We start from the raw sequence: 22,805 nt of genomic DNA, 5'->3' as shown, positions 1-22,805 counted from the left end.
ATGAATGGCTCTTTACAACAGCTAAACTTTATTTATCGAAACTCATTCTCTAGATGTTGTGGAGAATATATTTTCCTTATTCGTTTTGTCAGAATTTGAAACATTGATGACTGACAAGTTGAGAGAAACGACCAGTTGCTTGGTCTAAAATACCGCAACTGCAACAAAACAGTGCAGCAAACACTCCAATACATCCAAAAGCAAACATGAAAATCTAGGGCAATTGCAATGCGGCTGTAAATATTAACCATGAGAGTGTCCAATCATCACAGCTGATAAGATGTGAATATAGGGGGGGGGGCAACACTAAAATTGGGAGTTGTTTGGCCATTATAATGAAGAACTTATCAACGACAAACAGCATAAAACTCTAAATCGTGATTATTCTTGATCATCAACACGTCATATGCAAGAGAGCACCATCCTACAGCAATTATCAATGAATTTTCAGCAAAAAAAATGACTTTACAGGGTGACAGGCACAAGCAGGTACATCACAAGCAGGCACATCACCAACGTAACAAGAACCAGTCAGATTTGCAACTTTTCGAAGCCTTGTAGCAGTCAGCATACACCAGATTAGCAACCATAGTTACAGCGCCTTATTTAGTAAATTATGAATATAGCTTATAACATTATTTTATCATAGAAAATGTTATATTGTATAGCAGCAAACAATATGGCATAATTATTCATTAATTCAGATATTGTAGTTTACAAAAAAACACTGACAAAATGGCTGTAAAAAGAACGCATAGAATAAAGATATTTTGTTTCATAAAAACTAGCTAGCTAGTAGTGTCTCAAATTGAAGATTACTGCAAAATTTATTTCAAAACTCTAATACTAATAGTTTTTGAGTTATAGCCAGTTTCATGCAATACATTCTTAGACTTAGTCTTATCCGTTGCATGTCGTCATAAAATTTCCACGCCAGAGAAGTGTGCGGTTATCACAATGGCACTAAAAAGACATTGCTAAAAAAATTACATAAGAACCGCAAATACAAACATAACCAGTCAATAACGCTTAACTAGGACGCAAGGACGAGTATGAACAGAGCAAAATCAAGGAGAAAACAGCGAGGGGGTGCAGAGAGGAGCAGCGAGGGGCACAGAGAGGCGCAGTGAGGCAAGCACAGTGGTGAGGCCCAGGGAGAAAGGAGCAAAAACAGGGGAAGGACAAATAGAAGTACAAGATAGCCGAGAGAGCCTGAAGCAAACAGCTTGCAGCGGATTGGATCATCCGAAAAGAAACACACGGCAAACCCGATTCACTCAAAGAAGACATGGCAAGCTATAAATCCGTAAAGTCCTGAGAAAAAAGAATTTACTCAGACCCCCCTCCCTTCAGTACACGACACTCGGCCATGGTAGAGACGACCTGCTGGTCGGATGAGAGCAACTGCCTAATCAGCCAGAGTTCAAGCCACCATTCTCAGAGGCTTAGCCCGACACAAATAGGTGGTAGAGATGCTGGTAAAGCTGGAAGAGGTACAAGCAACTCTCGGAGAACAGCAGACCGCCATTCGGCAGGAGGACCTCAGAAGAACCTTTACTGTATGCAACTAGAGACTGGGTTTGGCTCTTGCATAAGAGAAGGAAGCAGGGGAGACAAGCCAAAGCTCCAGGCCAAATTTGTGAGGTCGTATCAGGTCAATAAGGCTTGTCCCAACCACACCTGCTTGATAGAGCGCCAAGGCCAGTTTTCTGGGCAGAATGAGAGCTGGCTGAAGTCCTTCCATGCTTGCCCTGAGGAGCTAGAATGAGCAACTGCTACCTTGGAACTTCGGAGAGGCCCAAGCATGAAAGGGGCCAGGGCGAAGAGGCAGGACGTTCAAGCCAAGTTAGGGGCCAAGTTAAAGGCAAAACCTAAAGCCAATGTTATAACCGACCTGGAGTTTAATCAGGTCTTTATGAGGCCCAGCTAAAATAATTCCGTAAGCAGCTGAAAAAGAAGGGGTGTGATGTTCCGGAAGAGCCAGCACAGCCTGCAAGTCCCTCACCAACTGGGCTCTAAAGCCAATAGCAAAGAGCACACGCAGTCACACGGCACAACCCTCGACTGGTTCAGATCACTCAGCAGCTGGTTATCGACAGTGGTAACCAATCCGGAGAAACACTAGCGTAGGAATACAAGAGCCAAGCCATGGCCATTTGCTTTTGCACCTTACAGTGAGCAAGTTCTCTCCCAGAGATGCAAAATATTTTACACCACAGCCAAAGATGATCGAGAAACCTTCCTGACCACAAGTTATGCATTGACAGTAGAAACCATGGCTGCTGTGAATTTGATGTTTCACACAGAGGCTGACCAGGTTGGCTTTAAAAAATTCTTCTGTTCACAAGCTGCTGCTCAGTTATACCTATTCGTAAGTAGCTAGAATAATCATACATAAAATTATTTCATTTGAAAACATAGAGTTGGCATTAGCAATGCAACTGATCAGATCCTACTCTTCCCTCTTTGCTCAAAACATAGCCTCAGACCTTACACAACCTTTTTAAAGAAAAGCGGCGGAAAAAATAATAGTATCATTCTCTCTTGTAAGGCAGTGGTGCATGAAAATCTGTGAGAACTTTAGAAAAGAACAGGCAAATATTTACCAAGACAAAAGCACTTCAGCAGTCGTGTTACTGCTGTACTAATTTCACTATTATTTGTTTTAATGTCTCTTTATGTTTAATACCTAAGAACTGAAGCAGTAAATGTAATTCATTCATCATGAAAATTCGTTCATTCATTCATGAAAACATTTTTCTTAAAATTGACACTGCAAGTACTTCTAAAAAAGTCCAAAGTAAGCTGACTGGCTGACTTTTAAGAATGAAATTAAACAAGTCCAATGTTGAGTATTTATTGTCAGCCATAGAAGTGAAGACACCCGGTACTTCGGGTAAAAGTGAAAAGGTTGCAGGAAAAACAGATAATACGAGCTGGTGTCAGAAAAAGGGTTTTAATGAGCATATGAAGTAAATTTCAATGCTAACCAGAGACAGATGGTGTGAATGGCAGAGTGTATGTATGAATAATGTATAAACGATAAAAAGAAAAGAACATTTTAAAATCAAGAGCATCTGTGCTCACTGAAGAAGTAAAAGATTCCTCAGAGGCAGAATGTGGAGGAAAATCAAAACTTAGAAAGTATCAGCGTGAAACATGAATTTTTTGATCACAGACAAAATACTTTATTCTTGCATTCATGGCTGCATGATAAGGACCTTTGGCAAGTTATGATGTTCTAAGTTGACCCTGATTCTGCCGCAATAATGGAACTCAGTCTATATACAGCATCTGATGAAATCGAGTAGGGCCATGTCACAGGCGGAATTATACAAGTAAATCCAATAAACATATCTGCTAGTGATTTAGCTACAGTGATGTAGTGCTACCCTAACTCTCCCTAACTAAGTTACGGATAGAAAATTTGTGTGTTTTTTAGGTATAACTATTATAGTTAGGGTTAAAAAATTTTAGACTGCCAATTCTCAATGTAAATTATAGCTCTATTTCCTTGATTCGAGTACACTAATGTCATTATAGTCGACATTCAATGGCCATTCAATATAAAAGCAGCATACAGTACAATACAGTGATGTAATGTTCATGTAACATGACAATATTGTGATCCTAATTGGTTGTCTACAACAAAGGCTAAGATCAGATTACAGCAAACCAATTATAGCAGTCAGCATTTGTACTGAAGGACAAAGGCATTGATTTTTATTATTTTCTCAACTTGTTTTTTACTACAAATGTGCTCATTTCTCATATCATATACATGATTTTAAAGCCCTGTAGGCTTTGGCGGCCGAGGCTTCGCCCCGGACCCCACTGGGGGCTTACATCGCCCCAGGCCCCCAGCTGTTCCAATCGCCACTACGTGGCGATAGAGTCGCGTTGCACCTCTTGGTCGCCTACATCCACTTATTTCAACTTTACAGTTATGGTTAAAAAAGGTTAGCGCTACATCACTGTTTAGCTATCTTTGTTTTCATAGATTTACTCATGACCAATAAAATAAGAGGATATAAAATGCAAGGACGTATTTCTTTCTCATAGAATGTCTATGGCTATTCTGATTAGTCTGCTTGCTCTGATTATTATGATTAACAAAAGCTCTTTTTAGTACCAAAAGCATGTTCAGCCAAGAATTTGGCTACACTCCAAACATGACCTACCAAAATCAATTTTGTGTTGCATGTTTATTGCCCTTTTACGTCTACCCTCCTTTAAATTATCTGAAAAATTATCAACTTTTTGCTTTTGTGTTCAGATAAGCAAACAGTGCAAACGCACTTGATCAGTTACACAGAATGCTTTATTTTAATTGTAAAATGTTTAAAAGTTTTTCAACTTTCCACAAGAGCCTATCCTACCGTTTGTTTTATAAATACTGTAGTTTATTATTACCTTTGCGTAGTATCCTATTTTCGAAAGTCAATAGGATGTGCTTTCTAAAAAACTATTGGTGGCATAATTGCATTTTGATAATAGCTGCTTGCCAAAATGCTTTACTGAAATCAGAATGTTTCAAACGTTTTTTGCAAAATTCATTATACTAGAAGGAGGAAGTTTTGAAATATAATTTTGTTTAGTGCTTTAATGTTTGAAACCTAATTTTGCATTCTTCTGTTCAATTGAAAGTAATGTTCGCATTTCCAAATTTTAACTTTTAATGTATTTAATAAGTTTAGAAAATTTTTTCAATTTCAAGATAGTATGTTATAAAGGCGAGAAAATAAAATATAGACCATATCAAAGCTAAAGCATACTCGTATTATAACAGAAACAATTCAAATCCTGCGGTATTGAAAATCTTTACTATCAAATTAAGGGCTAGTCTGTCAGCAAAGACTTTGTAAACTACTTCAAAGTTGCTAATCTACAGCCATGAAAAAGTGATAGCAAATAACATGCATTAGCAAAATACTCCTTGACCATTAGTGTGCCATGAATGTTGCCTGTTTCTACCTTGATTGCTACTAGTTGCTTCCGACAAATCTGTTCTTATTACAAAACTAGCTAGATGCCCGGCAATGCATGGGTAATAAAAAGGTTTTGTATAGAAAATGTACTTTTAATCAACATATTCAACATTCACTATTCTAACTTTTAAATCAAAGTGTTCATTTATTTTGTGTACTGTGCTATTTCTGTATACTGTGTTTATGTCTATGTAAATTATGCCATACCGACTACAGTGCCTACTACAGATTTATCCTGATTGCGAGTCTTGTTGGCTACATCTATTTACACATTTTTCTTCACTTATGGACAGGCATTTTTCTTCTTGTATTGTTGTGTATTCACTCACCACAACATCACTCTCGTGTAGCAGGAAGAGAAATGTTCTCTCATACACCCTTCTCCATATCTATCTAGCTATTCCTTAGTTTTATTAATAAGCTGAGAAAGCTACATAATCCTGCAAGCCTGTGTGAGAGGATTTGCCTTCCAAAGCTTATCTGGCTCCCTTAGCCCAAGTTCTAGTAACATATTCAGGCGCACAAGGGACGCCTGCATATGCAACAGGTATGGCTTCACAGATTTTTTTTATGGCTTTACGCATAACGCAAGCTGCAGTGTTTAATAGAAGCGATGAAAGATTGGCGTGTATTCTAAGTATGTGCCAAGTTTATTCTATGGTGTAGCCAGTTGGACTGTGTAGTGTATTGGATAAATTGATGTCTGGAAAACTGGAGGCTGTGATTTCAAATCACCAGATGACACTATGTCTATTCTTTTGTTAGCAGTTAAAATCTGATGATCAAAAAAACATTTCTTTTACAATGCTTCACACTAGTTTTTTAAACTGCAGTTTTTTCTAACTTCTTGAATGAGATGAGAATAAAACAGTTTTGACGGAGGTTTGTGTTTTAAGGCAGATCCGTTGTCAGCAAACTATATCTCAAAACAACACAACTCCAGTAGAAATAAAATATGTGTCAGGCTCAGACACTTTAAGCAATTTTTGTGTTTTCTTTATTTTAAACTGTATACAGTGGAACCTCGGTTCTCAAAAGCTTCGGTTATTGACCGACTCGGTTTTTGACCAAAATATTTGAGATTTGTTCGTTTTGGATCTCGACTGTAAATTCTGTTCGGTTCCAAACCGCAGCATGCGCATTGGAATTAAATGTTCGGAATAGCTCAAGAAACTGCATGTTTATACGTTTAACGTCGTTATGAGCCACTTTTAAAAGGTTCTCAAACAAAAGGAGAAGTTTTGCGTAATAAATTCTTTACAAAAAGGAGCCATTTGGGAGGATGTCGCCTCTACCGAAGAGATTTTCTAAGGACACAACTCCTCCAGTCGAGTTACCCTAAATTGTTTTGGAGGAGGATTTTTCTTCAAAGATGTGAAGTAAACGCGCCATTGCTGTTTCTATTTTCTTTTTCACACGATTTTTGATGTAACTGATCTGTTGCATTTATTTGCTGTTTCATTATAATTTCTGCGATTGTTGGTATTGTACCGTAACCTTTAATGTTTTGATGTTTTAAAGCATACGAAACGTTTACTTTTTGTTTTGTTTTTTCATCATCATCATAGATTCACTAGAAAATTAAATTATGTTCCAAGTCGATTTAATGACTTCGGTAAAGTATTTTTTAACATTTTATGTTATAAACTGTACTGTATACTGCATACTATAAATAAAAACGGGTAGATATAGATCGTATTAATTTTAATAAAAAATTTTCTATTTATGCTGATGAAAATAAAAGAAAAAAGTAAACATTTCGTATGCTTTGCTCTTAAAACATCGAAAACATTGAAGGTTACGATACAACACCAAAAATCGCAGAGATTACAATGAAATAACAAAAAAATGCAACATATCAGTTACATCAAAAATCGTGTGAAAAAGAAAATAGATACAGCAATGGCACGTTTACTTCACATCTTTGCAAAAGAATCCTCCTCCAAAACAGTTTAGGATAACTCGATTGGAGTTGTGTACCTAAAAATATCTTCGGTAGAAGCGACATCCTCCCAGATGGCTCCTTTTTGTAAAGAATTTATGATGCAAAACTTCTCCCTTTGTTTGAGAACCTTCCGAAAGTGGCTCATTACAACGTCGTTAAACGTATAAAAATGCTGTTTCCGGAGCTGTTCCAAGCATTTAATTCCAATGCGCATGCTTGATCGCGAACCGAATTTATCGTCGAGATCCAAGACGAACAAATCTCAAATATTTTTGATTGAAAACCAAGTTGGTCGAGAACTGAAGCGTTCGAGAACCGAGGCTCCACTGTATGAAAATCTTGAAAAACAAACTGGGATATCAAGTTTCACACCTATAATTCTCCCAGCAATAGCTATAAGAAATATACAGTAGTTTGAAAGTACCAAATTTATACAGAATTCCCTATTATTTATTAAATGATCTGCTAGTACCCTGACAGTTTAGCGGGTCATAAAAGATTGTCAGGTGTAATAACCAGCTGCACAATTATTCCTTATCAATTTTAAGTGTGGTTAAGTGAGTGACTAGAGCAAGTGGCAGCTTGTTGGTTAATGAAGCCAAAAGTTGGGAATTGGAATCCCTTTGATTACATCATTTCTATTACCTCTAACAATGACCTCAGCCAGACAGCTCCTATTAAAGTAAAGACTGAACTACACCCATCTGAAAATATGGACTATTCTCTAGCTGAAAACTGGTAATTCGCATAGCTTTCACTTTCAGTTAACATTTGCAACTTCAATTAGTAGTGCTAACTTTTTTGTGAGAGGTTTCTTTAATATTTCTTAGAGGAAAACAATGTGACAGTACACCAGTAGGTGAAACAAATCAGTATGTTTGTAAGATTTTAGTAAATAAATGTGTCCGACAACATGCAAGATGTGACAATTTAGAGTTATTTCCTCTTGGTTGGGTTACTCCATGCCATGCTTCAATTTTTTCTATGTGATGCACTGCAACTTACAAAACCCCCTGCTGACCTAAAGTGGTTGACCCACAACACTTGAGAATATCCCTCCCATGATGTATTAGGAAAATACTTTATGGAGGAATCAGCTAGCGAGACTTCATTATCTTCAGAGCGACAAACCATACAGAGTGCATACAAGTTGATACATATATTTGTATCAATGTACAAGAAAAAGTTTGCAGAAAATGTTAAGCGATAGTGTTGTTATATCAGCTTACCTACTAGTGATAAAAAAATAGCGGCCTCATATGCTGCCAACTCGCCATCAGTCAGCAGCTAGCATGTGACCAACATGTGACCAACTCAAAAACTGACACTGATATATAATAATTCAGCGTGTCCACTAACATATTAAGCTAACGATGAGAAGCTAACCAACTGAAGACATAATTATAACTAGAGTGTAATCATCAAAACTGCCATGTCCATTCCCATTTCTCACATAATATACATACAGTTTGGAATTGCACTAAAATGACATGAATTGGACTGGCATGAAAAATAGCATATTGACAAGTATGACAAAGTTTTGGCCTTCAAGTTAAAACCGCTGTGATATACCTATGGATTGGAAATGAACAAATGATATCATTCAGCTCAAGATAATAATACATTGAATTTTGAGCATGAATAACAAAAGAAAACACATAAAAAAGATTGTTTGCGACAGGCACTTGATAACTCAAAACTGTGGAATTGTTCGACTAAAGAAGACAAGACTGCTCCATGTATCCAGCCGTTCAGCGGGTGAACTTGAATGGCGAGTCAGTTTAACTTCTGATTCATTCAAGGTCATCCAAAGACTCTGCTGAACTTTCCAAGTCATCGCCACTGAGCATATCATCGCCATCTGAGGTGGTCAGAGTCAATCGTGGAATAGCTAACCTAAGCTGGTCTCTGTAATAAAAGTTTTAATAACTAAGGGAGCCAACGTTTTCAACAATCCCCATTTTCACACCAGTTACTGCGACACTAATAAATGAAAAACGAGTGGCCGCCTGAGTTAGCCTCTGCTCCTACGTTACAATTATACAGCGTGCTATGGTGTACGTGGTACATGTACAGGAAACTAGATATAATGTAAAGAGATGAGTGTCCGGCGATGACACACTGTATTTTGACAATTCTTATTCAACTTGTATAATCTGCCCAACAAAACAAGGCATGTTGTTTTTATAAAATGAATAACTCTAGTTTCCAGATATACACATTTATAGATCATGCACTGCTACACCAATGATTTTCAGAGTTGCAAATCTTTTGACCGAAAATGTTTGATGAAATATCTTCATAACCCAAGCGCCTCTCTATGAAGTTCTGAAATCTTTTCCTTTTCTGAAAAATATAAGGGACCTTCGACGAATTTCCATGAAAAGGCATTTGATGCAATAAATACGGCAGTCAACTAATAAACTTCAACACGAATAGAACTTCCAAGAAGTAAAACCTACAAACCTAGTAAAACAACACACCGGTGTTTATCAGAATAGGCTTAGTGATAGAAGAAAATTCAAAACTCTTGATAATATGAGGATATGACCAAGTGAATATTCCAAACTTGAAAACTGCAATTCCTGGGGTGGCCCTGCAGTCCCAACTCATACAACTGGGTTGACCCTGCAGTCCCAACTGATAGAACTGTTCTGACCCTGCAGTCCCAGGTGATAGAACTGAGATGGCCCTGCAGTTCCAACTGATACAACTGAGCTGGCCCTGCAGTCCCAACTAATAGAGCTGAGTTGACCCTGCAGTCCCAACTGATTCAACTGAGCTGACCCTGCAGTCCCAAGTGATAAAACTGGGATGGCCAGCGAATGATACATACTTTCTCTCCTGGACATTACGGATTTTTTCAGAGATAGCCCTCTCCTCCTGCTGGGCATATTCCATATCAACAGTTTCGGATGTGGGAGTGCTCGGACTGGAAGTAGGAGCTGAACGTGTGTGCTCACTGGAAGGAGCTTCACCTTCACCAAGAGGATGCATGATAGGAGGCTTTGGGGATTTCGCTGGTTTCTGTTTACACACAATACAGGCAGTCAATGAATAAGCTACGGTGAATGAGCAGAAAGGACGTTTGATGCAGGTCTATTATACACCATTAAAGAAAACCTACCATTTTAGTGCCCGCACTACTAAAGCAGTTTTACTACTTCAGTGGTGTAGGCTTGACAAAATCAAAGCAAATTACAGGGGGGTAACACATTACATAACATTTGCAAATGAATACTCTCTAAAATGAAGTCCTTTTCTAGCAGAAATGAAAATATAAAATGACGATGTATATCGTATATTGTATATTAAACGAGACCAACAAACAAACTTTAAAGTATTTGTAGATCAACTCGTAACCTCAATAACTCTGGCATACATTTGTAGCCTGTGAAACCAAGGTCAACACATTCTAGTATAGCATAGCAATTAATTGAAGTTGTGTCTATCTTCTCAATTGTTTAACCAGCATTTCAAAGCATCCTAAAATAGGTAGAGTAATGATAAAAAATGCCGCGAAACTGAAACTGTGTTAAAATATTTTATTAGGATTTTTTGTCATCGTGTGAGGCTTCTAAGCCATACATTAGTCTGCCAGCTTTTCTCGTCTTTTTGATCGAAACTACTGTCAAGCATTTTTAAGAAATAAAAATTGAAATTGAAGAAGAAAGCTCTGCGCTATGCTGTCATTGTCTACCATATAATGCTACTTTGCTGCATCTCTGTTCCAACATACGAACTACGACAGTAATAATGCATCACAGAAGTAAACACCTTTTTCTCCATCTCGTAGGTGAAAACAGTCGATCGAAGCGCCAAAAGCATAGAAAAGTTACAGAATATTGTACATTACTCATTACAACCATAGCGGTAAAACAGAGAGCGCAAGCTAACAAATTCAACAAAACCTGAACAGTTTGAACATTATTGAAGCCAAAAAGCTTACAATAAAATAAAGAGTACACAAAATACCAATGACACCCCATAGACAGCCATATTCAAAGCTACAACAGAGCATTGCATAAGCCGGCTGTGGGTCTGCTAGCAAAAATTGTGATCAGATTTCCAACAGGTTTTACTAGCGTATTTTTACACATGTGCCAAAAAGTATCAACATTTATACTAGCAGCAAGTTTGTACATATTATTACAGAAATATATCCTCTAAAGAACCAGCCATTGATAAGCAAAAATTTTGTTTTGTTCTGCCAGCAAAACTGCTATACGAATCCAATACACACACACATATATATATATATATATAAACTAGCAAACTAACTGCTGCCCGGGTAATAAAAAAGTCTTTGGACAGATAATTGATTTGTATTTAACATATAATAACACTTGTCATTCTAAATTTCAAACTACATATCACGAGAAAAGTGTTTTGTGTAGTTGAACTAAGTTAAGAAAAAATAAAAACAACTGTTAAGGTTTTCAAACTTTGTCAAGCAACTGTAACTTTCAAACTTCATATCATGAGGAAAAGGTTTAGTGCAGGACAACTAAATAAAATAAAATAAATAAAACAACTGTAAAGGTTTTTAAACAACTATAAGTTAAAAATTTTAGTCTTAGTTTAAAAAGTCAGTTAGTCTGTGTTTCTGTGTATTCGTGTTTGTGTATGTCCAGCTAGAGCTAGGAAAATCTTGCAATTAAAATTTCGCATTCTGTTGGATTTGAACTGAAAGATTGTATTCGCAAGATTTTCATCCAAGCACTTTACTGCTGAGCTATACAGGCGTATTGATCAATATCATTATCATATGCCATATAGTGTATGCACACGCTAAATGGCGTATTATTTGAGCATTGCGCCCGTGGGCTATGATGCCACTGTTATAAAATATTTTTCGCCCAACTCTAGGAAATTAGGTTATTTTTTCGTTTGGGTGAATCTTTTCTGCTACACGATATCGACAATAATTCTCTCAAAATTCAAATTTGACGACTTGTGTACGGATTATATAAATTGTTAAGAGATATACGTTGCTCGCCATAGCGAGTCCAGCGGTATGGTGAAAACGGATTCGCAAACGGATAAATTAATGATAAAATTTTAGTTTGAAGTTTACTAAAATACATACTAAAACTTCCTTCAAGTACGTGTTTAGTAAACTAAATTCATTCAAGTTAGATTCAATGTTTATGTTACTCGTCTGTCTCAAAGGTAAGAACTCTCAACATAGTACATTGTAATGTTATATTATCTTGCAGATCATTACCACAAAATGCACTCAAGTACTTGTAGGTGCTCATAGTTACTAAGGTTAACCTATTATTTTGCTACTATTTTTAATGATGATGATTTTTACCAGGAGGCGATTGCATTAAATAATTACTATGGGTTTCTATACCACTCTATAGCCTACGATATTTTTGCATGCCAACATTGGCATGCAAAAATTGGCATGCCAATATTCGCATGCCAACACTGAGATGAACTAAAATCATATAATTGTATGCCAAATAATTTTTAATTGTAATCGTAGCAAAACAGATTTACTTTACTTTTAGCCAATTACTTGCTAATGATTTCACATTTACATTTAAACGCCTTCCCATTTTTATTTTTCCTCTTAATTTATTTCAACAAAACACTTCTTTCAAGTTATGAAGTTTGAAAGTTACAGTCGTTTGACAAAGTTTGAAAACCTTTACAGTTGCTTTTATTTTCTCTCTTAAACTATTTAAACTAAACAAATACAAGTACCCTTCTTCACAACTACACTTTTCTCATGATATGTAGTTTAACAGTTAGAATGGCAAATTTTGTTATATATGTTAAACAAAAATCAATTTTATGTCCAAAGACTTTTTATTAGCCGGGGTGGTACTGCTAGTCTTAATGTAAACATGGGAGATGATGAAATAAGAGAGACTAAGAGAGACGTACCGAGGGAGCACCAGGTCTCCTCATGCTCTGTCTAACATTACTCAGCCTGGTCTCCAGGACCTGGCGCTCTGCCTCTAGCTGATCAAGGTCCTGCAGTGTCGTATCAAGCTTCTTCATTGTCGCCTCCAACATCATCTCCAAAGTCTTACACTGTTTCTCGACCTTTTACATCCAGAAACGATGCTATCAACTAGTGGTATCGCCATGATAATCATGATCGTTGCCAAATGCTAACCAATGTATGCACAGGACATGGAGAACTGCTATATTTTAGAGCCCATCTTATTGTAAATGCTAAGCACCGCATGTTTATGCACCTGAGCTTATTTTTATCACAATAATAGAGAGCTATCATTTTTTATATTACTTCAGTTACTAGAAATTACACAAAACCAATTTTCAGCCTGAAAAGCAACTCCTTTCTCATGTGTATCAGGCTACTAGTGGTGAAATCGTTTTGGATGGTTCGCACACCAAACAGATTTTTGGAAACTCTTTTCTCACAAGAGGCATGTCCTTTGGCATTCCATATAAAATGGTAATAGTAGTACCTTTGCAGAAATTGCAGCTATGAAATTACTGGTATTTCAGATGGTAAACACACGGGCTGAGATGTCATCAACTCTAGTTTCCACAATCGGAAATAAAGTGTTTAAAATGAGTTGCACACGCGTAGGTGTACAATTAGTACAAAAATTAACAAAATGAAAAGATAAGTTAAAATAAGAGTAGAGACTTAACTGAAAATGTGGAAATGGTAAGTTTCAAGTATAGAGAAGCAGCCAGAAAGAGATAAAGGTGAGAGAGAAGAATGTACAGCGGAAAGAGAAGGGGTATGCAAGAAAAAGATAAGTTTAACCAGAGATAAAATAGATGTAGGCAAAGAAGACAGAAGGTGGACAGATAAGAACAAACGGTAGAGAGCAATACAGATACAACTGTTATGTACATATGTATATGTACCTGGGCAAGGCTCTGCTGGGCCGTCATCGGAGCGTTTGTCCGTACAAGGTTGGGAGCAAAAACGATGGCAAGAGCATTTGGAGACATTCTATTGGTATATTCATTTTGAGCAATTCTAAAACATACCAGGTGTAACTATAAGTTACAGTTTAAACATCAATTTGAAATATTAGCTATATTCAATGTTCAATCGCAAGCATTGCAATTCAATTAAAAATAGCAGCAGAGCTCCGAAAAGTACTTCCATGACAAAGGTCTGTGATTGTACAGTCAAACCTTGACGTATACACCTAATCCACTCCGATGTTTGCTTCAGTGTATTAAATTCATCACACTTGAAAAAAAATTCTTAGAACAATGTATTCATTCAATCCCTTACAAGGCCAAGAGAACTCGGTGATAAAATAAAGACCCCATGTAATTACATACAGGGATGAAAGAAATACATCATGAAAAACTATATAAAAGGTAATTTAAATATAAGTTAAATACGGTAATAATCAGCAGAGGTTTTTGTTGTCACTTCACCTTCATGTACCAGGTACCACCTTTATGTTAGATACAAGTGAGCATAATTGAAGCCTTGGCAACGTAGGTAATGAAGACTGAGTAGGTAGGCAGAGGTGGTCATAAAGAGCAATGTAAGTAATGAAGACTGAGTAGGTAGGCAGAGGTGGTCATAAAGAGCAATGCAAGTAATGAAGACTGAGTAGGTAGGCAGAGGTGGTCATAAAGAGCAATGCAAGTAATGAAGACTGAGTAGGTAGGCAGAGGTGGTCATAAAGAGCAATGCAAGTAATGAAGACTGAGTAGGTAGGCAGAGGTGGTCATAAAGAGCAATGCAAGTAATGAAGACTGAGTAGGTAGGCAGAGGTGGTCATAAAGGCTGAGTAGGTAGGCAGAGGTGGTCATAAAGATACCAAGCTAGTCAAACTTAAGCCAAACAAAATTTAAACATAACTTATGATTTATATAATATCTGTGTTGATATTTGATGTCATTTACATTTGCCAAGACCAACCTTTCCATTTGCACTCATTTCAGGCTTTCTTTTCTAAATCTCACTCCCACTTTCTTCTCGTGATAAATAATAATAGACAGCATCGATTGTTTTTAAGGACTGGATCTAAAGATGTTCCCTTATGTTTTCTATTAACTTATTTTATTTCTAATAAAACATTCCCTTTCCATTTTAACCACTTCCGTGCGCCCCTGGGTTATGATGCCCCTTTCATATGATTTTTTCACCTTAAGATGTACCACGATGTTTTTCCGCTCCTGTCATATGACATTATTTTCGCTATACAAGACCAACAAAATTTTTTCTGAAATTCAAAATTTGGCAGTCAGTTTGCTGAATCTATATTCTATATATACATGTATATTTCTCAAAGTATGTCTGTCATCTGTGGATATGTCTGTCTGCATTCCGGCTATAGATCTTAAAACCTTGATATTAAAATTCCGCGTTCTGATAGACTTGAACTCACAATGAATGCATTGCCAAGTTTTTTCTCCGGACAGTCTACTACTGAACTAGAACAGCATAGTCCTCAGATACGTTTTCATTTAACGGATACACCATGCGCGTGCTAATTATTTTAGCCTTGCATGCACTAGTTACGATGCTCCTGTTCAGAAATAATTTGGGGCCTGAGTATATGCAACGCGATTCTTATTCGTCTTTTCTCTTTAGGGCTAATTTATTTGGCCTCACAATATCAACAATAATTTATCTCCAAATTGAAATTTGGCTATTTGTGTGCTGATTATATAAGTTATTAAAAGATGTATGCCGCTGAACTTGCCATGGCGAGTTATCCGTGTCCGGTATACGGTATACCCCGTATCTGTTAAAATAGAAACTTTTCGTAATGGTAAAATCAATGTTGAAAGTTTAAGGTTTACATACATACTAAAACTTCTTTCAAGTATGTGTTTAGTAAACTAAATTCATTTAAGTTAGATTCAGCATTATGTTACACGTTTGTCTCGAAGGTAAAAACTCTCCATGTAGTAGGCCTACATTGTAATGTTATATTATCTTAGGCCCGCAGGTCATAACAACAAAATTCACTAAAGTCATAGTAGGTACCTATAGTTACTAAGGTTAACATAGTATTTTGGCACTATTTTTAATGAGGATTTGTACCTATAATAGCCCATGATACTAGCTTACATGCCAATTTTTGCATGTCAAAACTGAAGCGAACTGAAATCATATATTTGTATACCAAATAATTTTGGATTGTAATCGTAAAGAAATGGACTATATTTAGCCATTACTTGCTAATGATTTCACATTTATATTTAAACACCTTTGCATTTTTATTTTTTCTTCTAATTTATTTTAACGAAGCACTTCTTTCAAGTAATGAAATTTTAAATTCACAGCTGTTTGAAAACCCTTACAGTTGTTTTATTTGTTTTTAATTTAGTCGTCCTGCAAAAAACCTTTTCCTCATGATAAAAAGTTTAAAAGTTGTTTGACAAAGTTTGAAAATCTTTACAGTTGCTTTTATTTTCTCTCCTAATTTATTTCAACTACACAAAACACTTGTTTCATGATATGTAGTTTGAACGTTAGAATGGCAAATGTTGTTATATGTTAAATACAAATCAAATTTTTGCCCAAAGACTTTTTTATTACCCAGGCAAAGCCGGGTAGTACAGCTAGTACATCAAAATAACAGAGATACTTATATGCTATTTGCCAAAATCCCTTTCACAACACCTGAAAGAGATACGATGCTCGCCCTCTCTCAGTTAAACGCTACTCTTTTGGTGACAATCAAACCTGAAACGGACAAGCGATAAAAATGTAGACGATAAGAAAATTAAAGTTTAGTAAAATACATACTACAACTTAGCTATAAGTCTGTATTTAGTAAGCCAAATTCATTTAAGATCAACTGAACATTTGTGTTATATGCATGTCTTGGAGGTAGGAACTTCGTGCAGTCCTACGGTACGTACTGCTACTTCTGCACATACATGTTGTACATTGTAATGTTACATTCTATTGCAGCTCATAACTCCTAAATACACAAAAGTTACTGTAGGTACATGTAGCTATAGTTACTAAGGCTAACATACTATTTTGTTGCTAATATGAAACTAATAAATATGAAAAACTAGAAAATATGCTAACTTATATAAAAATTTTGCTTTTTTACCAAGGGGTGTTTGCAGTAGAGAATTATTTTAGGTTTCTATACCCCTTTATATGACATTTTCTCTATACGATGCCAACACTGAAACGAATTAAAATCGTATGGCGAGGGTCTACCATTTGCATAGGTCTTCATGCTATCAACAATCCAAAATAAAAAAGTAAGACATGAAATAGAGAGATCCATATTATTTGAGCTCCATACAATCAATTGAAAAAAAGTTGCTTGTAGATGTACTTATTTATACGATTGCAGATCGTACAGTTAGTACAGATTACAAACTGTGGATGAAACTCTGTAAAACATAAGTTGTATTTCATAACAAATATTTGTTTGAATTTTAGACGTATTACAAAAATAGAAAACAATACGAATGTTGGGTGATCATACATCGAGGTTTGACTGCACTAGTTCGCTAGTCTGTAACGTGCAACCGGTGAGCTAGAATGCAAACACTGCCATAACAGCTGACATTGAGCACTACTTTCATTCTGTTCAACTCATCAATATCCAGCACAAGTGTGCCAGACACTGTAGCCCAAGCATGCCAGTCACTCCAGCACAAGTGTGCCAGTCACTGCAGCACAAGCATGCCAGTCAATGCAGTACAAGTGTGCCAGTTACTCCAGCATAAGGGTGCCTGCCAGTCACTCCAGCGCAAGTGTGCCAGTCACTGCAGCACAAGTGTGCCAGTCACTCTAGCACAAGTGTGCCAGTCACTCTAGCACAAGTGTGCCAGTCAATGCAGCACAAGTGTGCCAGTCACTCCAGCACAAGTGTGCCAGTCACTTCAGCACAAGTGTGCCAGTCACTGCAGCACAAGTATGCCAGTCACTGCAGCACAAGCGTGCCAGTCACTCCAGCTCAAGCATGCCGGTCACTCCAGCACAAGTGTGCGAGTCAGTCCAGCACAAATGTGTCAGTCACTCAAGTGCAAGTGTGCCAGTTACTCAAGCGCAAGTGTGCCAGTCACTCCATCAAAAGTGTGCCAGTCACTACAGCACAACTGTGCCAGTCACTCCATCAAAAGTGTGCCAGTCACTGCAGCACAAGTGTGCCAGTCAGTCCAGCAAAAGTGTGCCAGTCAGTCCAGCACAAGTGTGCCAGTCACTGCATAATGGATGAAAGCAAGGATTTCACTGACCTGGCAAGATGGAGCATGAGACGGGAAATGGTACTGATGTTGACGGCAGGAAGTTTGTTCACCGTAGCTCGCATGGCACTCAGCGCGTCCTCCTTGTTTGCGATGTCTGAGCACCGGATGAACTCATTGTAGAGCTCAAAAGTGAACAGAGGCTCAGGAAGCTCGCGGAAAAAGTTTTTCAATGTGAGACTGATGACGTGGACAGCGTAATCGGAGAGGTTGACAGCCTCCCAATCTACATGAAAAAGTTCAACATATCCATAGTCGCCTTTGTTAAGTTTATTGCAGATGATATCGGGTTTGACTACATTTCTGTAAAACTGGATTACCTGATCAGAACCAAATGCTTTATTTGAGCAAATACCTGCTACTTACAACTTCGCTATGCAAAGGCAGCGGAACATATGTGATCATACTTACAGAATATATACACGACGTACATGACATACATACGTATGTATACATACAGCTGAGATTGTTATTATGGAACCACCCAATAGTTTTCATGGTCTTCATCATTCATGGCCTAATCTCACTTTATATACATGTACTATCTCAGTTGATACATACTGTACATATTTGAGACGAAAGTTTTGTAGACACTCTTGTCGGCCACCAAAAGTATTGTCAAGAAATGTAATCTATTTATTCATTTAGCACCCACTTTATCCTATCAGGTTAATCTAATCTCATGCTGACAATGTAATCCCATGCTGACAATGTAATCTCATCGTGCCCTCTCTGTATAAGAAACTTGCGCAGCTTCGATTTTTGTACAAAATTAGCTAGAGGTATTCTTCATACGCTGAAACATTTATGATTGTGGTACAAAGTGGTAAAAGTGATAAAAAGTGCTAATAAAAGTCTGAGGAGTCATTTGCAATATGAGGTAAATTTCAAAATGCTTGCACATTTGTCTAAAGTGAAGCGAGAAACCATCTCTCACTTGCACAGGTGGGGAAAGTCAAAGACAGTAAAAGAGGTTGGCTGCACCGAGAAGGCAGTCTTGATTACCAATAAACCAGCACCAGAGGGTTGGACAAGCACAAAGGTAGAGGAGTGTCAGATAAAAATACGATTGGTCAGGGCTAAAGAGCTAAGGCTAATACGATTGGTCAGGGCTAAGGAGCCCTGGATTAGACACCTCAACAGCGGCAAGAAGTACTGATGAGTGATGCACTTTTAACATTCAAAACCATAATTGCCAAAACTATACTAGATGAGGGCTAGTGAAGAGATTCATCTGAAATGATCGCTTCCCAACATTGAGCACCCAAAATCTATTACGGTTTAGGGGTGCTGTGTGAGGATGGCCTAGCAGACTTTATATTGTTGAAGGCCAGAAGAATGGCATCAAATATTGGAATATTTTGAACAAGGCAAAAAGGTACTACTTTCATCGATCAGATAATTGTAATTCTATAAAGTATTGTGTTACTAACGTCTACTTTTGTCCCAAGCGCTCCAATTACATACACGTGTGTATATAGATCAGTACAGTTAATCTATTCCAACAAGTCTCTACAGCTCAGCTATATATATGCTATATATATATGTTATATATTATATATGTTATATATATATATATGTCTTATATATATGTCATCAAACGATTCAACAAACGTAGATTGTTTCAACAACGATTCAACAACAAGATTCAACAACGAGTAGATTCAACAAACGATCAGAAACAGCATCAACCTTCCCACACTCTAAGAGTTATCTTCTCTCTTATTTTAAAACCAACCAATCAGCAAGAAACAGAAACACCAGCCAACCAGGTCATGAAACTGACAGTAGCTGTAAAGATAAGTACAACTATTATCCATAACTAGTACTATTCGCTCAAATTTCTTGTAAGGCTCTTTTATTTTAGTATTACTTTACTGTATCAGCTTATAATATAGTAGAACACTAATTGTAATTATAAATATTATATTTATATAATATTGTAATGCAATATAACAATATATATTATAATGCATTATGTATATTATAATGCATTATATACAATATAATGCATTATATATATTAAAATGCATTATAATATATATGATGCATTGTAATATATAATGCATATGATATGTATTTGCATGATATATATATATATATAGGCTATATATATAGCCTAGATATATTATGCGTTATATATATTATAACGCACGATATATATCATGCATAATATAATTATATTATAATGAATTATATAAATAATGCGTAATAATATAATTATATATATAATTATACTATTACACACATATATATACTAGAAATTCCACTGTCATACAGCCCACGACCAAAGAGATGGCCAGAGATATTGGCAAAAAAATAAAGGGTACTAATGGTTGAGAAATGCAATATTAGCAATCAAATGGCTTTGCAGTGCAATAGGATAACTGCAATGGTAGCTGTAATGTACTGGGTGTGGGTGTTATTATATACAACAATAAGCAATAATGAATGGAAAAGATGTTTATATTTTCCCCCTGCAACAGGAGAAATGCAATATTGGCCAATATTAGAAGTAAAATGCACTGATATTCTTAGAATAATCAATTTTATTAATATAGTAATAATAGAAAACCAATACACAATTTTGTTTACATTTCAAAACGTCATAGGTAGCAAAATCGAGAAGTTGTGGTATTTATATAGGTTTTTAGAAAATTTATTTAAAAAGTGTTTGGTCATGACAAACAACAACAATGAAAGGAAAATATTACGTTTATATCTCTCTCTTGCAATAGGAGAAATGCAATGTTGGCCAATATTATAAGTAAAATGCACTGATATTATTAAAATAACAAATATTGTTAATATAGTAATACAGCAATAATAGAAAACCTATGAGCGTTAATGCGTCTCGAAGATTTCTGCAAACTGCAGCAAAATAAAAGCTGTTATAAAAGTGTTATAAAGCTGTAGGCCTAATTTACTGTAATGTATGTAATTCAACAACGATAAAGAAATATGTTTATTATAACTCTGAAATGCAAAATTAGAAGTAAAATGGCAAGCTACTGTGTACTATACACAGTTTGAAAGTTGGTTGCGTTGAATGTAGAATGGTTTTGATAAGCGATCTTTAACAGAAAGCGGGTAGGAGCATTCACGTGTATAAAAATGTAGCAAAATAAAAAATGTTCTCGTCATGAAGGGGCGTTGTAGTTTGGCCCTAGCTTGTACGTAAGTTGTAAAGAATTTCGGCTAACGTTTTAAATAATGAAACCTTCGGTGATTGGACAAAAAACATAGGCTGATAAACGGTGTACCACAATTTCGTACCTGTAAATCGGTCTACGCCTCAAACGGTCTACGTTTATTACAAAAACCTTCGAATAAATTCGATTACAAGTAAACAGCACCATAGACTGGTAAAATGAACACGGTTTTCTCGTGAAATACGCACTACTAAATAGTTCTACAATCGGTCGCACGGCTTTATTGGCGTTTCAATTTTTGGTCTTAACTTTTATTAAACCGAGCTTTTCAAGCTTTTTGTGGCAATTTTCGTTCAAATAAATCTGTCTATTTGTGTATAATCCGATCAGATGGGTAAGTTTAAAGATAATACCGACAATTTACAAAGACTTGGTAACATATTTAAATAGGTTTAAATGTGTTTTGTATCGTTATTATACTTTAACGACTTTACATTCCGATGCTTAAATTTCTTGATGAAATTTCTAGCCAAGGGTTCGTCTCATTGTTGATGAATAATTTTCGTAAGTTGTGTGCACATGCATTTATCATAAAAACCCGCACACATCGCTCCGCTCGTTTGCTCGTGGGATAATGCTATCATAAAGTGTTTCAAGAGAAACTTACTCTTCAGTAAAGTTGGCTGACCATCTGTTTTGTAAAATACATAGACATGGAGGCTGCCACACCACGCTACCATCAGCTATTGAGTATTGCTGATGGTAGGCTCATGGAGGCTGCAATAATCAACTCACCGGTATCTAAAGCTTTCTTTAGGCAGCGCACTCGGGAAGCAGCGCCTGACTTCCTGTAAATACCATCAGTATAAATACCCCTGCTATCCAATTCAGCGATGAGCTTCTCTAACACTGGAGGCACGGAGTTGTCTTCCCCAGCCAGTTGAGCCAATGGAATACCAAATACAGCATTTGAATTAGCCTCCGCTTCCTATGGGTATCAAAGTTCAAGATGATTATTCACAGAAGTCGTTTCTACATTTCAGCCATCGCCATTAGGCGGTTGTACTTTTGCCACACACATCAGATACAGGTGGTGATGAGGCCTTCTTTCTCTATAATACTGATTAAACTATCTACTGTACAAACCATTAATTAAACCTGACCTACTACAATAGCACTATGAATACACATCTTAAAAACTTGTCTATAAAGGTTTTTGTAAATTTGTTGTTAATAGTGAACTAAATTCATATGCTAGCATTTAATGATCTAAAACGTTAATACCACAAAATAATAGAGTGTGGCACCTTTATGCATCTTTTGCATGTAGTTTTAGGTGGCAAAACTGTTTCCAAGTGAAAATACATTTGAATCAAGAGGAGACAACTCTCACTACGGTGCACACTATCGTTCAAATTAACGTTTAGCTGTGTAATAGGCTGCAACGATTACCGGTTATGATGTCATCACATACTATGTGGTGTACACACTATCAGCAATTAGTTGTAGGTGACCGCTAACCAACAACAATTA

General features: G+C 36.5%; 1 protein-coding gene across 6 annotated transcripts in view; it reads right to left on the bottom strand.

Moving 5' to 3' along the window:
• Positions 1-8,077: 8,077 nt before the first annotated feature.
• LOC137392310 (unconventional myosin-IXb-like) overlaps positions 8,078-22,805 on the bottom strand; it is a 119,468-nt gene continuing 104,740 nt past the window's right edge. For all 6 annotated transcript variants that reach the window (XM_068078983.1, XM_068078982.1, XM_068078988.1 and 3 more), the window contains 6 exons: positions 22,068-22,260; positions 18,112-18,346; positions 13,795-13,909; positions 12,832-12,993; positions 9,770-9,960; positions 8,078-8,841 (listed from right to left, as the gene is read on the bottom strand). In XM_068078983.1, the coding sequence (XP_067935084.1) occupies positions 8,727-8,841; positions 9,770-9,960; positions 12,832-12,993; positions 13,795-13,909; positions 18,112-18,346; positions 22,068-22,260 (1,011 nt within the window). In that variant the 3' untranslated portion in view covers positions 8,078-8,726. The remainder of the gene's footprint in view (positions 8,842-9,769; positions 9,961-12,831; positions 12,994-13,794; positions 13,910-18,111; positions 18,347-22,067; positions 22,261-22,805) is intronic.

The sequence above is a fragment of the Watersipora subatra genome, chromosome 3 (assembly GCF_963576615.1).
Source record: "Watersipora subatra chromosome 3, tzWatSuba1.1, whole genome shotgun sequence".
In the NCBI taxonomy this organism is placed as follows: domain Eukaryota; kingdom Metazoa; phylum Bryozoa; class Gymnolaemata; order Cheilostomatida; family Watersiporidae; genus Watersipora; species Watersipora subatra.
This window is presented reverse-complemented; position numbering and strand designations above follow the sequence as displayed.